Source organism: Macaca fascicularis, chromosome 17, assembly GCF_037993035.2.
Source record: "Macaca fascicularis isolate 582-1 chromosome 17, T2T-MFA8v1.1".
NCBI classification, from domain to species: domain Eukaryota; kingdom Metazoa; phylum Chordata; class Mammalia; order Primates; family Cercopithecidae; genus Macaca; species Macaca fascicularis.
Window position 1 is genome coordinate 40,879,485 of NC_088391.1, and position 15,461 is coordinate 40,894,945.

Here is a 15,461-nt window from a genome sequence, read left to right on the forward strand (position 1 = left end):
ATGTTTCCTCCATTGCTCCATATCAGTTATAAATGAAAAGTTTTGGGGGTTAAATGATCTTAGTCTCTTAGCTCAGATGCCTCTCATACAAAAGGAATTTCTGATAAAAATATATTTAGTTTTTGTAACAAATGTTGCTGCCTCATATACTTATTATTTTATTTACCGAAATTCTCAAACTGAAGAAAAATAAGATAAATGAGTTAACTAATACAAATCTAAAAGAACTTGATTGTTTGCATTCAATTTCTTTTTTTGCAGAGTATTTTTGTTTTAAAAATTATCGCAAGTTATTGCAACACTGCTAACAGAGGATTTGTTATAAATATGTGGTAAAATGAAAATGCGTAATGATATTAAATCTATAATCAATTAATATGAATGTGCACATACATGGGTGCAAATTTTCATATGAACTTACATCAAATATTTAGGCATACTCTCTTTCTACTACATATATGTCTATAACTACACACGCATTTAATAATTTACCCAATGTTTAATTGAGTAATGAATTAGTTTAATATAAACTTTAATATAGCAGAATACTACAGTTTACTCACATTTAACCCTAAAAACAAACAAATGACAGGCACTTCAGTGAAATAACAAGCCCATGTTCAAATATAAAATGCTAAAAATGATAAAGAAATTATGAAAATATACCTTTAATTTGCAGACATATAAACACTTTTGGTACACAGTACAGATGCATGATGCCAAAAAGTAAAATGATCCAGTTTAAGCTAACACATTCCTTGTTTATACAGATTATTTTGCTATAGCTCTCATATAAAATAATATTTCCAGTTCACACAATGAATTGAAAGTGATAAATCACTGATGAAATAGCTTTCTTCATTGCAAGAGATTCAGTAAAAGCTAAATTATCAAAGAAATCTGCTGCAGGGCTTACAAATAAACTGTTGGACTTAATCCAAAACCAAAGAAAGGAAGGCAGAAATGGTAGCCAACAAACCTAAACAACAACAAAAAGATAAGTACAGTATAACTTTCATATAAAAGGCCCAACTAAAACAACCAGTAGTGCACACAAGCCTCTAGAAGAATTCACTTTTAATATGATTTCTATTTTCTTATGTGATGGAAGATTTTAAGCCTATAAAAGTCTAATATATAACCCAAGTATAAAGTACAACCAACAAGTTGTGAAAGCACTAAAATGTCATGAATGCCTATGAAGCAACTAAGGATTGAAGCATTTCTTTGCTTCTGGCTGTTTTTCTTGGGCATAAGATCTAGTTACATTTTCTGTAACGAAGAATGTATGTGTGTATATATATATATATATATATTTCCCCTGTAATAACAGCAAGTGCAGTGGTAAAGCAAACAGAAAGCAATTCGAGTACACAGAAAGTGGAATACTCTTCAGCAGATCGAATTTGTAACACAAGGCAATGTTTTTATCCTTGCTAAAAAGGAATTGCACTTCTTTTTAATGCCTTCTCTTTCAAACTATATATGCACTTTTGAGGTAATAAACATTCTGTTTACAAGTGCATTTCTTTTTTTTTCTTATATATTTAAATAGGGTGAAATTTAATTTACTTTAATTTCATATTTGTTTAATGTTAAAAACAATATATTTAAAATATACTCTTTCATTAATTTCATGTACAACTGTCAAGTACAATACCTCAGTTCCCTGCAAAGGAGCAGCTGATGCCCTCTTGTGGTGACAGGAATTTTTAGATAAAAATTTGTTCCTTTTTCTTACCTTACTCCCAGGTTTTATCAATCATCTGCTTGGTGTATGAAAGCTGCAAACCATGTCCAAGCTTTCTTTTTTTTTTTTTTTTTTTTTTAATAACAGTCCTATGGCTGTTAGTACTAATTTTCACTTAAAAATGCTGTACACATTTTATAACCTCTGAATTTAAATTTAAAAACCTGTAAACAGCTATTTACAATATAGAACAAGTTATAAATTAGTCGTCCTTCATTGTAACTGCCATCAACACGCTCCTTTTTTAGGCGATGAAGATCCAAAGTCAGTTAAAACATTTCTCCGTGTTATTCCACCATGAAATATCAAATATTAGAAATATCCATTGGCTTTCTCTCTCGCATGTGCAAGTCAATTTTTCCTTTCAGTGGAATCTGTACTTCCAAATTTTCATCTTCCCTGGGATGCTTTTTCCCTTTCCTTAAACAGATGTATATGCCCATCCCTGTGACCAGTGTGATGGAACCCAAGCTTATTACAGACAGAGCTACTAAGGTGGGCATACAGGACACAGATTCTACCTTCCTATGAGTCGGTTCTATTGAGATTTGTGGTTCTTTCTCCTCTATATTAATCTCTGGTTCTTTTCTTAAAAGACTCTCAATGTAACTCTCATTACTGACAGTGTCATTGACAAATAGGTTCACCATGACCGTGGAGTGAAGAGGCTCAGGATAACCATGATCACTCACTTTCACCAGTAAGCGATGGAGCCCATAATCTGTCTGCAGCAATGCCTCTTCCAAAGTAATGTTGCCAGTTTTGGGGTCAATCCTGAAGGACTCAGGCCTAGGGCCTCTTCTCCCTATGATGCTGTAAGCTATGACAGCATTCATGCCTGTGTCTTTGTCGACAGCATAGACTTCTGTAACTGGGGAGCCTGGGAGAGTAGAAGGCAGTACTAACAGATAAGACATATTAGACTGAGGAAATAAAACAAGAGGAGGGTTGTCATTGATATCTAGAAGGAGAATTGTGATTTTGGCTGTAGAGGAGAGGGCGGGTTCACCCCCATCAACAGCCTCAACCCACAAAGTATAGGAGCTTTGCTGTTCTCGGTCCAAAGAGACTTTAGCCCTCAGCATACCCTTTCCTGTATCTATGACAAAAATATCACTCTGGTTCACCACAGAGAGGGCGACCCAGCCATTCCGCCCAGCATCAGCATCTGTTACACTAATTACTCCAATCTCACCATAGCCTGGAAAGTTTTCAGGCACAAAAAAGCTGAAGTCCTTGTTGATAAACCGAGGACTGTTGTCATTTTTATCCAACACCGTGAGGGCCACAGTGGCTACTGATTCTCTGGGTGGCTTCCCACCGTCAACAGCTCTGACGGTGTATCTGTACCTTTCTTTCTCTTCTCGGTCCAGCTGAGTAGAAACTGTCAGAATTCCTGTGACACTGTCTAAGGAAAAATATGATGGAGCATCAGGTCCCAGAAAATATGAAACTTGGCCTCTTTCCCCACTGTCGGCATCTGTAGCATACAGCTTAGTCAAAAAGGCATTGGGTGAGTTGTTTTCTTCAATGGTTAGTTCTATTAAGGGTTGAAGGAAAATTGGAGCATTATCATTGTCATCTAAAAGTTGCACTTTAATTACTCTTTTGACATGAAATCCTTCAGAGTTCCAAGCCACCACAGCTACTTCATAGAACTGCTGTAGCTCATAGTCCATAGGTTTTGTGGTCTCTAGTAAATATTCATTATTGTATGGTTTGTAAGGTGATAACCTAAACGGGCCTTCACCATCCAGGTAGCAGTTAACCTTGTATTTACCTTCTGGATCTCTTATGGTGAAAAACGCAATGGGAGTGTTCACGGGTTCCAGTTCTTTCAGATAAACAACACCATCTATCTCGTTTGCTATGTAACGAGGGACAATCTCAGGGGGTCTGAAAATAACTTTGATAACGGACACAAGAGCAGTGATTACAGCAGGGATGCAGCCTGGTCCATTAGCAAGGATGGTGAGCTTGTGAGACTGCAGAACACTTCCCCCAATCTTATTGAAAAGTTTAATGACTCCAGTGTTTTCATCCAGGTGAAATAAATCCTTAGATGCTTGTGGAACTTTCTGACTGTAAGAATAAGTAATTTGAGCATTGGTCCCCAAGTCTTTATCCACAGCCTGGACAGCTGCAATTGGGGTGCCCACTGTAGCATTCCCATACACAGTGACATTGATTTGTGAGTCTGTGAAGAGAGGGCAATTGTCATTAATGTCACTTATGCCAATGGTGAGGGTGGCACTGCCCAAAAGTGGTGGAGATCCACCATCCTCAGCTATGATGATGCTCACATATTGGTCCTGGGTTTCCCTGTCCAAAGCACCCATGACAATTAGGTAGGGGGTGCGCTCCCCGTTCTCATTTTCCTCCACGTCCAGGGTGAACATACCATGGTAGTCCAGTAAGCGATAGGTCTGTACCCCATTAATGCCTACATCTGGGTCCACAGCAGGATGCTCTATGGCCAATCGGGTGTTTACAGGTGCATTTTCCGGGACCCACACCGAGATTTGGGAAACAGGGAACTGTGGGGCATTGTCATTGATGTCTCTTATGGCGATCTTCACCTTCACAAACCTGAAATATTCCTGAGGCAGGACAAGCACATCCAGCAGTAAAAGACAAGAGTCAGAAGAAGGAGAGGAGGAGATGGAAACGCTGCCGCCCCACGCGGTCCCTCCGCCCCCTTCAAGACACAGGGCCTCCCTGTCGATCTCCTGAGCTGAAGTGTGCAGCTCCCCAGAGCGGTTGTCTAGGGTCACGTACTGGCCACTCAGTCCCCGGGAGGCCAGGCTGAAAGAGAGAGGGGGGTTCCACTCAGCACCGGTGCGCTCTGGCAGCTGCGAATGCGGGTCCAGCCTCCCTGCAGACCGGGGCAGCAGCCGCAGGTCCTCGGCCAGGCTGCCGATGAGCACCCCCGCGGGCAGTCCCTCGTTCAGGCTGTACAGAAGCTCGGTGGCCCGGCTGTGACTCGCGAGGCAGCTGAAGGGTTCCACGAAGAGGAAAAACAGAAACAGATGCTGGCGTGGGGGGAGGGAAGAAAGCTCATTACACACACGGGGAAATAGGGGTCTGAGAGAGAAACTAGTGCCCCTGTGATCCTTGCTGTCCCCATCCCCGTTCCCAGAAGCAAAAACTCTAGTTAGAACCGGGGCGGAGAAGAACCCCGCTGCAAAGGGAGATCTGTGGGGCAATGTCGTCTCCAAAACTTAATTTTGCTGTTCACTTTCTGTCCCCTCCGCCCCCGCCTTCCCCCCCCCCTCAGTTTCCCCATCACCACCCTCATCCAGCTAACTTCAGAATCCCAAACCATAAAACATCCCCGGAAACACGCCAGAGTGGAGAGGATTCCGACCCAGAGACTGCGCAACGCGACAGGGAAACCCAGGGTAGGTGATGAGGAGGGAGGGGGCTGGTAGTAGAGAGCACTGAAAGGTGGGCAATTTATTTCTCCTTGAAGAGTCTGCCATTAGAGTGCTGGAACACGCAGTGTGTTACACTAGGAGAACCGTAAAAACAACCACAATCGCAATGATAATAATACGGAGAAACTACTAACACTCCTCCACCTCCAACACTTTAGGTCTTAGATCGGAAAGAGTGATTTGTATTTTAGCACACATCTGAAATCAAACCGAAAGGATCTGGATTTCCACCTCTTACCAAGCCGTCACTAATCCCCCCTCCCTTAGGGGGAAGCAAAGTAAACGCGGAAAACGGTTATGCAAAAACAATCTGTCAATTGCAGTAGGCATTCATAGTCAGACGCCAGCAGCAGGAAACGATCCCGAACCCCTGTATCTAAAGCAGATTGAGCGCACCCCTGATCCCTTCCACCTTATCTGGATACATTTCTTGCTTCAGAAACTTCCTCTCATGACCCAAGGACTTCCCTATTCCTTGTTAAAAGGAAGACACATTATCCCAAACTCCCTTCCCTCCCCGTGCCATCCTTCCTGTGAAGTTTACATGAAGGTAGAGGGTTTGAAAAACCATCCGAGTGGAAATTGCTTCATAATACTGCAACTTGTCGGGGTCGCGGGGCTCCTTGAGCTCCTAACCCTTACCGGCAGGTTCCTGTGGCTGGTGCTGCTCCTGGGACGATGTAGACGCCCCATATCCAGGCGCGGGTGCCAGGTCGCCGGGTACCAGCTCACTCCCAAGGCCCGCGAGCTGCGCGCATTCCCTCGGCCGCGCATTCCCTGGGAGGCTGCAGTCAGAGCGCTCTTGAAGGGAGGGCGACAGAAGACACTCCCTCTGGGTTCATGCAAATCGCTGGGGGAACTTCAGCCAATAGTCACTGGCTCTTCAATTAAGGACGGGGACTCAAAGAGGGCAGAAAGGCAAGGGGACAGAAGGGCACATTCATGGTCTCCTGTCCCGGTCGCAGGTAACTCCAGACCCTGCCAGAGGAGCTGGAATGGGGGAGCTGCTCCTGAAGACTGCGAAGAGGCACCCCCGGGTTGGGCACAGTAACGCTTGCCCACTAGCCTCCTTCCTTGCTGCACCAGTCAGATGCTAAGTCCACAGGTTGCTAGCAGGAGAAGGAGAATTAAAATAAATAAATAAGCTTGTATTTGTATATGGATGTAACAGAGAGAGGAAGTCACAGAGCAATCACAGGCGCCGTCCCAAAACGCCCGCTTTGCCACCACTTCCTCCTGGAGCCTCGGATCCAGCAGTGTTTGCACAGAGAAAGAAAACGCACTTTTCTCAGCGGAGGGAAGGAATCTCAACTTCTGTGTAACGAAGGGTGAACCAGAAAAGTAATATGAATTCAGTGAAGGTTTCGACATACCCCAATTTTGAATCTTTGCTGTGGGCAGTGGTAGAGCTTTTGCTAGTTTACTAGTTGGAGGCTCAAATGTCTCTGGGTGTCTGCCTTGTGATCTTATTTTAGAGACAGTAGTGGCTTCTGGATGCAGGGAAGAGCCAAGAGGAAAGTAGAAACAATTGTGCTGTAACACAAGTAGTTCTGCCTGCAAGTAATTTTTAACACATTTATCTAAGTGGTAAATTGGTGTGGGGAGGGGGAGGGATTCACTGAAGCCTAGGTAAAAAATTGGTTATTTTTCAAATTAGTCCTTCCTTCTTTCCCTCCCCTCTTCCCCTCTTCCTTCCTTCCTTCCTTCCTTCCTTCCTTCCTTCCTTCCTTCCTTCCTTCCTTCCTTCCTTCCTCCCTTCCTTCCTTCCTCCCTCCCTCCATCCCTCCCGCCCTCTCTCCCTCCCTCCCTGCCTCTCCCTTTCTCTCTCTCTTTCTTTATCCTAGATTGCCTACTGGAAAACTGGTCCTTGGTAAAGGAATTGTGGAACAATGTGTTGCCAAATGCTTGCATATCCCCTATGGCTTTGACACTGAATAGCTATGTAACATGGAATAATCCCATAACGCCTGGGCTTCTGTTTCCTCATTTATAAAATCAAGGCTAGTGGGTTACTCCAGTACATTAAGCCTCTGAAACACTTTTTGATCTGCAGGTTGCCATATAAGTAATGGAAAAGCCCATGATTCATCCTTTCCTTGAGAAGACATTTCTCTTCATCGCTAGGCTTCCAGATATCCTCTGCACGGTCCTAAACATAAAACCTCACATACTGATGACCAGTGACTGAGCCTAGAATGGAAAAAGATCTTTGATACCTGATTTCTATATGCTTTCTGTAGGAACTACTTCAATTTTCCTCTTCCACCAAATGCTACCTAGAATATAAATTACTTGGCTGAGTTAACTGTTTTGTTTCTGATCCTTCTTATTTTCTCCTCATTTCTACTAATCCTAAAGACAGAGTCCTAAATATGGACAACACACAACATCAAAACACCTGGTGGGTAACAGCTTGTTATTGTGCAAATGGGGCTGTACATGGAGTTCACAAGTCTCTCTATATACAAATTTGGCATATAATTGTTCAAATTATATTGGTCGGATTCACTGGCTGGTAAAATCAGTTCCTTCAAACTCTTTACAGTGAAAATGGAGCACTGATGACGTGGTTGAAGTGGTAAGCCTCAGCCCCCAACCACTGCCACCGCCCCCCCACCCCCGGCCCCCACTACATACACACACACTCTCAGAGGAACATGCACATCTGAGTTGAAGGTTGGTAAACAAACTGCAGTCAGGGAAGCATGATCCCTCTCCTTGTGCTTTTTAGCTGCTGGTTCTGCCCTACAGCTGAACTTTTGCCATAATTGGTAAATATTTACTTTGAGGTCTGTAGTTGAAACATACTTGACTCCCCAAATCAGTACCAAGCTGCTTCTGAAATGTGTTTAACTTACATCTTTACACAATACCCACAGCTTCCCGAAGTTGGAGGCCCACGGCCAGAGTTAGGCAATCTGTCAGCAGTCAGAGGACCTGCAATCTGAAACAATTCTCCATCTAGACAGAGCAGCAGAGTGGGCTGTTTATCCGCTCACAGGTCATGCCCTCTCCAACAAGTTAAGATCATCCACCGTGGAAACATAGGGAGCCATTTTCTTTATTTTTCCTTTGTTATAAGGACATTGCACAGGAGCCATTGTTTATGATTATAGTCCAAGTGAAGTGACATTTTCTCTTTGTAATTATATCTCAAGTCTTTCATTTTCCCTGGCCCCTTACTCTCCCTTTCCCTGCTTTGCAGTGGATGCTTGTAGTACAGATGCACTTCCTTTTAAAATGTTCCCCCAGCCCACACCAGCAGAATCTTCGTCTTCTGACCCTATCACCCAGCTGGTCTCTATGGAAAGGGTTATTACCATACCTCCCTTTATTAAGTTGAAAAGAAATTAAATATACCCATTTGGCCATAATTATTCTCTAGAGTGTTTCTAAAAAGCATAAACATGAGTTATAACAAAAGTTCTTCATGTAAGTGGAAACACAAGAATTGAACACATCTTGAAAAATAATGTTTGGAATGACACTAACAACCACATTTGCTTTAAGTGACTATGGTGATTGCAAAGTCCCTGCATGGAAGTTTGTCCTCAAGACTGGGAGATCTTGTCATAATATTGAACAATACCTTACACGCCACATTTCAAACCATTCACTGACCTACTTGTTATTATCTTTCCTCTCTGAAAATCTGAACAACGTTTTACACATGTTTACACCTGAATTGGGCTTAAATAAAATAAAAAGGACTAAATAGGCTTCGTTCTTCCCATGTATCCTTTCTCTGGGCATTGTGAAAGCATTTCCAAACTCTTATTCCTTATGATGCCAACCTGTGACCTACCTTCTGGTGTCACATATTTCTAACGATGACTCAGAAAGCTTCTATGCTATTAGTCCCTTGAAAATAATACTTAAGAACTTCTTAGACGTCTCAATTGCTCTGGGCCTGCTTCCCAGGTGTTTTGTAAAAATCGATCTAGAAGAACAGTTAGATTATATGCCTCGCAAGCCTATTTTTCCTATAGACAAGGAAAACAACAGGATAGATGGTGTACTGAGTTGAGCCAGAGGAGTGGATGACATTCTCTGGGTTGTTGCTAAGTTCTGTGTGACTTTAGACAAGTCATCAAACTTCTCTCTTTCAATTTCATAAAAAAAGACCCTGACACACTTCATGCACGTATATGCATGAAATGGCTTACCTCATATCTGGCATTAACAGACACTGCATGCTGATACACAGGTTATCTTGATTATTACTTATTGCATTCTATCACTAAAAGATACTATTTTTCATTTACTGCAAGCCTTCTGTTTGTAATTTTATTATCTCCACTATAAAGATATAAGCATGATTATAAGTATATATCAAGATACCATCTTTGCCTGGGCGTGGTGGCTCACACCTGTAATCCTAGCACTTTGGGAGGCTGAGGCGGGCGGATCGTCTGAGCTCAGGAGTTCGAGACCAGCCTGGGCAACATGGTAAAACCCCGTCTCTACTAAAAAATAAAAAAATAAAAAATTAGCCAGGCGTGGTGGTGGGCGCCTATAGTCCCAGCTACTTGGGAAACTGAGGCAGGAGAATGGTGTGAACCCGGGAGGTGGAGCTTGCAGTGAGCTGAGATCGCGCCACTACACTCCAGCCTGGGCTACAGAGCAAGACTCCGTCTCAAAAAAAAAAAAAAAAAGGTAAGAATAAAAGATACCATTGTTAAACTTTTTACGTTTTAAATCTTTTTAAAAATTTTTTTGAAGCACTATGCTTTACAGGTAATTTTATTTGTATTTCTCAATTAATTCTGCTTCCACTATTTAGATTAGTTTAACAGTATTGTGGTATACACAAAGTTTCATGTACTCTCTATATACACAGATATTTAAGCCATAACCATATACATGTTCTGGTTAATTCATAATTGCAAATAAATATAAGTTTAGAATATTACCTTTTTTTAAGGCCATTTCTTTTTTTTTTGTCTTGTTAATAGAATACTTAAAATTAGAAGTTCCTTTTGATGAATTAAAATATATGTATGTGTGTACACAAAATATGTCATTAATATATTGGTACCTATGTAAAAGTGTAAAATATACCACATCTAAATGTAACATATAATAAATATATATATACACAATGAAATATTATATCTCTATTCTGTTTTGATTCAATCATCAAGTTTAAGAGGATGATTACATCTGAAAAACCAATACAACATTTGAGAAATGATAGATTGGTTATCTAGTGTCAATTATGTTTCAAACATGCTACTAGGTGCTTGACATATGTAATTTAGTTAATACTCATAGCAGTTTTATAATATGGTTATTATTATACCAGCTTTATAGGCATACATAACATGCTTGTCCAGAGCCTGATCTGTGACCTTCAAAATATGTGATCTTTCTACTCTGGTATGCCTTTCTCATCTGAATGAGAAAATAAAGGGCCCACACACTTTTAAATGTATTTCTATTCAACAAACATTTATCACTCATTTAAAATTAAAAAACAAAACAAAACTGGAGGCACAGATGTGTTATATGATGCCTTTTTGAAGGAAAGGATTCTTTAGTCCATTACTACTTCCTAAATAGATACATACATGTGGACACAACTTGTCTAAGCTGTGTGGCTAACTTAAATCTTCTCCCAATGTATACATGTAAAATATATAATGTGTGCATAGCTGTGTGTATACTTGAAAGTACTGAAAAGCCTTGGGTGATTTTAGGGATCACCTAGTTAGCCCTCATTTTGCATGTTAGTTGACAGTAAGAAAGATGACTTATACCTGACTCAAATTATGAAAATATTCCCATTTCTTATAATAGTACTAGAATTTAACCTCACGATTACTCTGATATTAGAGGATAACTTATAAAACCAGTATATTTTTTAAACCATCTATGTTTAAGATCAAAAGCCTTGATCTTAAGAGTTACTCTAGGCCGGGCGCGGTGGCTCACGCCTGTAATCCCAGCACTTTGGGAGGCCGAGGCGGGCGGATCACAAGGTCAGGAGATCGAGACCACGGTGAAACCCCGTCTCTACTAAAAATACAAAAAAAAATTAGCCGGGCGCGGTTGTGGGCGCCTGTAGTCCCAGCTACTCGGGAGGCTGAGGCAGGAGAATGGCGTGAACCCGGGAGGCGGAGCTTGCAGTGAGCCGAGATCGCGCCACTGCACTCCAGCCTGGGCGACAGAGCGAGACTCCGTCTCAAAAAAAAAAAAAAAAAAAAAAAAAAAAGAGTTACTCTAAACTTTATTTTATTTTATTCCTTTGTTCAAATTTGCAAATATTTACAAATATTTTTAAGTAACTACTGAAGTACTAATTACTTTTTAAGTATATCACACAAAATTAAAAACTCCTACTTCATTTCCCTACACTATTCAGAAATTAATAGTGACACTAATAGGGTATCAACAGTGAGGCCTCTTGCTAAGAAAGCCGGACAGTTAGTAAATAAACATACATTTACACACTTGCATGAAGAGGGTGCAAATGAGTTAATTCACTATAAAACTTGTATTCTGAAACATTTAGTGCTGTACTGTGCAACTCATAAATAGGACCTTTGTAAGCATTATTCTGTCCTAATGACTACTTTATGCTTTAGAAAACTTTGTGTAAATAGATTTGACATTTCTCCTCTTTCCTTATATATTCCAATAGGAAAGAATAAGATAGGGTGGAAGGGTCCTTTCATTTCAGAACTCAATTAGCATCACTTTAACAGGGATAAAAATAACTGTATGAAGTCATTAGAAAACCCCAGGCCTAATTTTAGCTAACATTTTCAACTTTTCCTCCTTATCCTGAAAATAAATTTTAAAAGTCATTTTCAACTCATTTTAATTCCACATTCTTTCTTCTCACTTCTGGTAGAGGTGATAATGAGCAGTGAAATCATCAAAAGAAAGGTGGTGGGATTGAGGAGGGAAAGAAATGAATGGCATAGAAAATCCACAAAGTGGATCAGGAGTTGCCGAATAAAGAACAGTTAACTAAATGCGGTTTATTGATGATGCATATGACTTACTTCCTGGAGTCAGTCCCTGGGAGATTTGAAAGAAGGAAAAAATACAGGCTGTGCAAAGAATAAAGCAATCGTAAACCCTATGAATTAGCATAGAAATTAGGTCAGCGCCAAAACAAATCTATTGAAGGAGACAAAGAATTTTAAATTTTGTTTTAGGAGACCGATCATCTATTTCTTCAGATACCTATTTTTCATTCTCACAAATTTAAGTGTTACATTTGGGAAAGTTTAATGAAAATTTATGCTTAAGTAATGTTTTTATACAGATCAACAGATCTTTTGACTGGCTTGATAAAATCTCTTTTTATCTGACTCTGTGAGTCTAAAGTGCGATTGTTAGAAAACTGCATGACTGTTCTAATCTCAGCATGTGTGGCATATATCAAAGCATTGAGTGAGTATCATAGGGTCAGTAAAAGACTTTGTCAATGATGTACATAGTCAATATTTTCATGGTGAAAATAGGAAAAGCTACGATCACTAGCTACTTCTTTCTTGATATCTTTTTAGAAGGAGAGCAGAGTTTGCTGACCTCAATTTCATTTACTGCTAACAGCCAGCAATATTCAGCACCTAACTTTCACCAAGTGCATGGTGGACGTTACATTGAACATTCACAAAGTCTCTGCAAGTTAATGATGACCGCATTTTACAGATGAGGAATAGAAGGCTTTTAGAGGTTAAGTAGGTTGCTTGTGGTCACACAGCTTTGGAAGTGGCTAAGTTAGGAGGAACAAGGAAAATCTGAGTTAGTTTATTATAATGCTGGTGAGCCTTTTAAAAACAAATATAGGGGATAGTCTAACGTTAACTGAAACAAGAACATATGTTGAATAATGAATATGTACACATTATAAATAATGCATATAATCTGATAGTAACAGAACCATTTCAAAACTACCAAACATCTGGAAAAATTAAACAATTATAAACTTCAATAAAAATGTACATAAACTATATTTCTGAAACAATGAGTACTCTGTTTTTTTCCAAATTATTTGAATTATCAAGAAAAGAATGTGGGTTTTGTAACAGAATTTGTATAAGCAATTTAGAATTATATGGCAATAAAACATTTACTTGGAGAAAAGAATGCGCTTCTTGATAATGAAATTGTAAATATCCTAAAGGCCCACCATTTCTTAATTGTAGATAATATTAAAATTTGGTCCAGTTGATATCAAGTTTATTTAGAATACAGTAACAGCAGTTTTTTTTTGTGGATTGCTTCTCTTTATGAATACATTCTGCATTAACTAGATTTAAATGAAATATGAATAATAATTGGTTTTTAATGATAAAATTTTATTAAAACTTGTTTTAAATATTCATATGTTCTTTTAGAATTCAAATGTCAAACAAACATAGATAAGAATTTAGATTTTGTGCAATTTAACAGTCACGTAGGCAAAGGACAAAAAAAGCTAGAAGGAAAAAAGAGATTGGCAAATTTCCATGGAAAACAATATATTTTATGGTATTTTTCTTTAAATAAAAAGAATTAAAACTTTTAAAAATGTGCCATAAGCATGGCATATACTCCTGGCCAACATGGCATATATTCTATATAGGAGTAACTATTCTTATTCTAAATGTGGATATACATGGTGTGCTTTCTTAAAAAAAAATAATAATAAAGCACAATTACTGCCACTTTGTATTTCAATACCTCTCCAAAAAAAAATCCACATTTATTAGAGTCCTGCCAGAGCTTGTTAAACTATTCAGCAATGATTATAAAAGGCATTTTGCACATAATATACACCAGTCCTAAAGCTGAGAGACCTCAAGTATCCTTACTAGCTGTGAGTGTGACTATTTAAGCATTTCTGTAGGATTTCTGGATCCTGGTTGACTCAAGATGCCATCTCCACACAGCCATATAATATTTAAGAAAACCTCAATTAGGCTAGCCATGGATCCTTCAAATCTGCATCACTGCCACAGGCTCTCTAAGGTACTACACACAGTCTACAATAAACCTCCTTAATATCATAATCAAAGTATCAGTGAGCTTTTCAGCAAAAAAAGACAGGTTTTCACTTATCACTTAAAACCATTTATCACAAAATAGTAGAAATCTTGACTCAACATTATATTTTCCCTCCAATAGATTTTGGCAAATGAATGCCATATTTCTCAGAAGTTACCAGACACTAAAAAAGGGTTGTAACAACAGAGAAGGTGCCACGCTCTTCTTGTTATTGCTTTTCTTACAAGTCCTTTGCACATTCATCGTCCACTTTCCCTGACTTCAGTGACACTACACTTGATAGTGTTTTGTACCTTACATCTCTGTCCTATTTTTGTCTTTGCCGGGTTTTCTCGCTCCTTTTATCACTTTTTAACTATAGGTTTCTCCAAAGGTCTTTTCTGTTTTTTTCTATAATCACTCACTGGGGAGTCCTTTTATTGGAATTCTAGTCATCCAGGCCTTCCAATTGCACTCCCAATGCCTTCAAATTTTATGCATCCTCAAAATTTCCTGTAATTAGGAAACATCATCTACAGTTGAAAAGTTATTTTTCCCTAGGTGAAATCTCATCCCTAAGGATTTTTATTCCCTCTTCCACAAATGGCCTGTTCCCAGTCAGACAATCTACATATGACAATGCTTCTAGCATAAAACAGAAACATCCATACTTACAAACATTTTATCTACTTAAAGGTAGTTCACAAGTATATTTAGTTATACATCCAAATTATTATGAAACCAACTACTATTGCCAACTGTTGGTGGAAGGCAGAACTGAGGTACATGGCTTTGTTCTCACCATATTAATACATAGAGGACTGACTGTTCTTGGAACATAGCAGATGTAGAAGTTTGAAAAAAGCACACAGTGGAACAGTGCACTGTTGCCTGAGAAAAGTCAACTGCCTGAATCACAAGTGGCCTCAGAGAGTGGCATTAAAGTCATGAGATCTAATAACAGCTACCAGTTTTTGAGTATTCACTAGACTAACATATTTATGTGTATGTGTATGTATACGTATGTAAATATGTGTGTGTGTGTTGTATATAAATTCTTACAGATAGGTATCATTATTTGCAATTGAAAACTGGGGAAATTATAGCTTAAAGCATTATGTACCTTATCCAGGATCACACAGCCATCATTAACATCATATCAAGCATTACCTTAATTCAAGAACAATTACCCTGCATATATTAGGCTATACAGTCTATATGTTGAAAAACTGAATTTGGGAAAGGAGTGAGGATAGAGAGAATATTTTAAAATCTCAGGCATTAAGTCATAT

General features: G+C 39.3%; 1 protein-coding gene across 1 annotated transcript; it reads right to left on the minus strand.

The window, feature by feature from the left end:
- Window positions 1–1,858: 1,858 nt before the first annotated feature.
- On the minus strand, window positions 1,859–5,966 carry PCDH20 (protocadherin 20). The gene is made up of 2 exons (XM_005585952.5): window positions 5,830–5,966; window positions 1,859–4,782 (listed from the first exon to the last, which is right to left on the minus strand). Exons 1-2 carry the CDS (start codon window positions 5,959–5,961, stop codon window positions 2,056–2,058), a joined length of 2,859 nt encoding a protein of 952 aa, XP_005586009.3. The 5' UTR covers window positions 5,962–5,966; the 3' UTR covers window positions 1,859–2,055.
- Window positions 5,967–15,461: the final 9,495 nt, after the last annotated feature.

Coding starts and splice junctions, on each gene's coding strand:
- PCDH20 (XM_005585952.5), bottom strand. CDS start 5,961: ATGCGCGGCCGAGGGAATGCGCGCAGCTCGCGGGCCTTGGGAGTGAGC. Junction 4,783..5,829: donor CCAGCCACAGGAACCTGCCG/GTAAGGGTTAGG, acceptor CCCCCACGCCAG/CATCTGTTTCTGTTTTTCCT.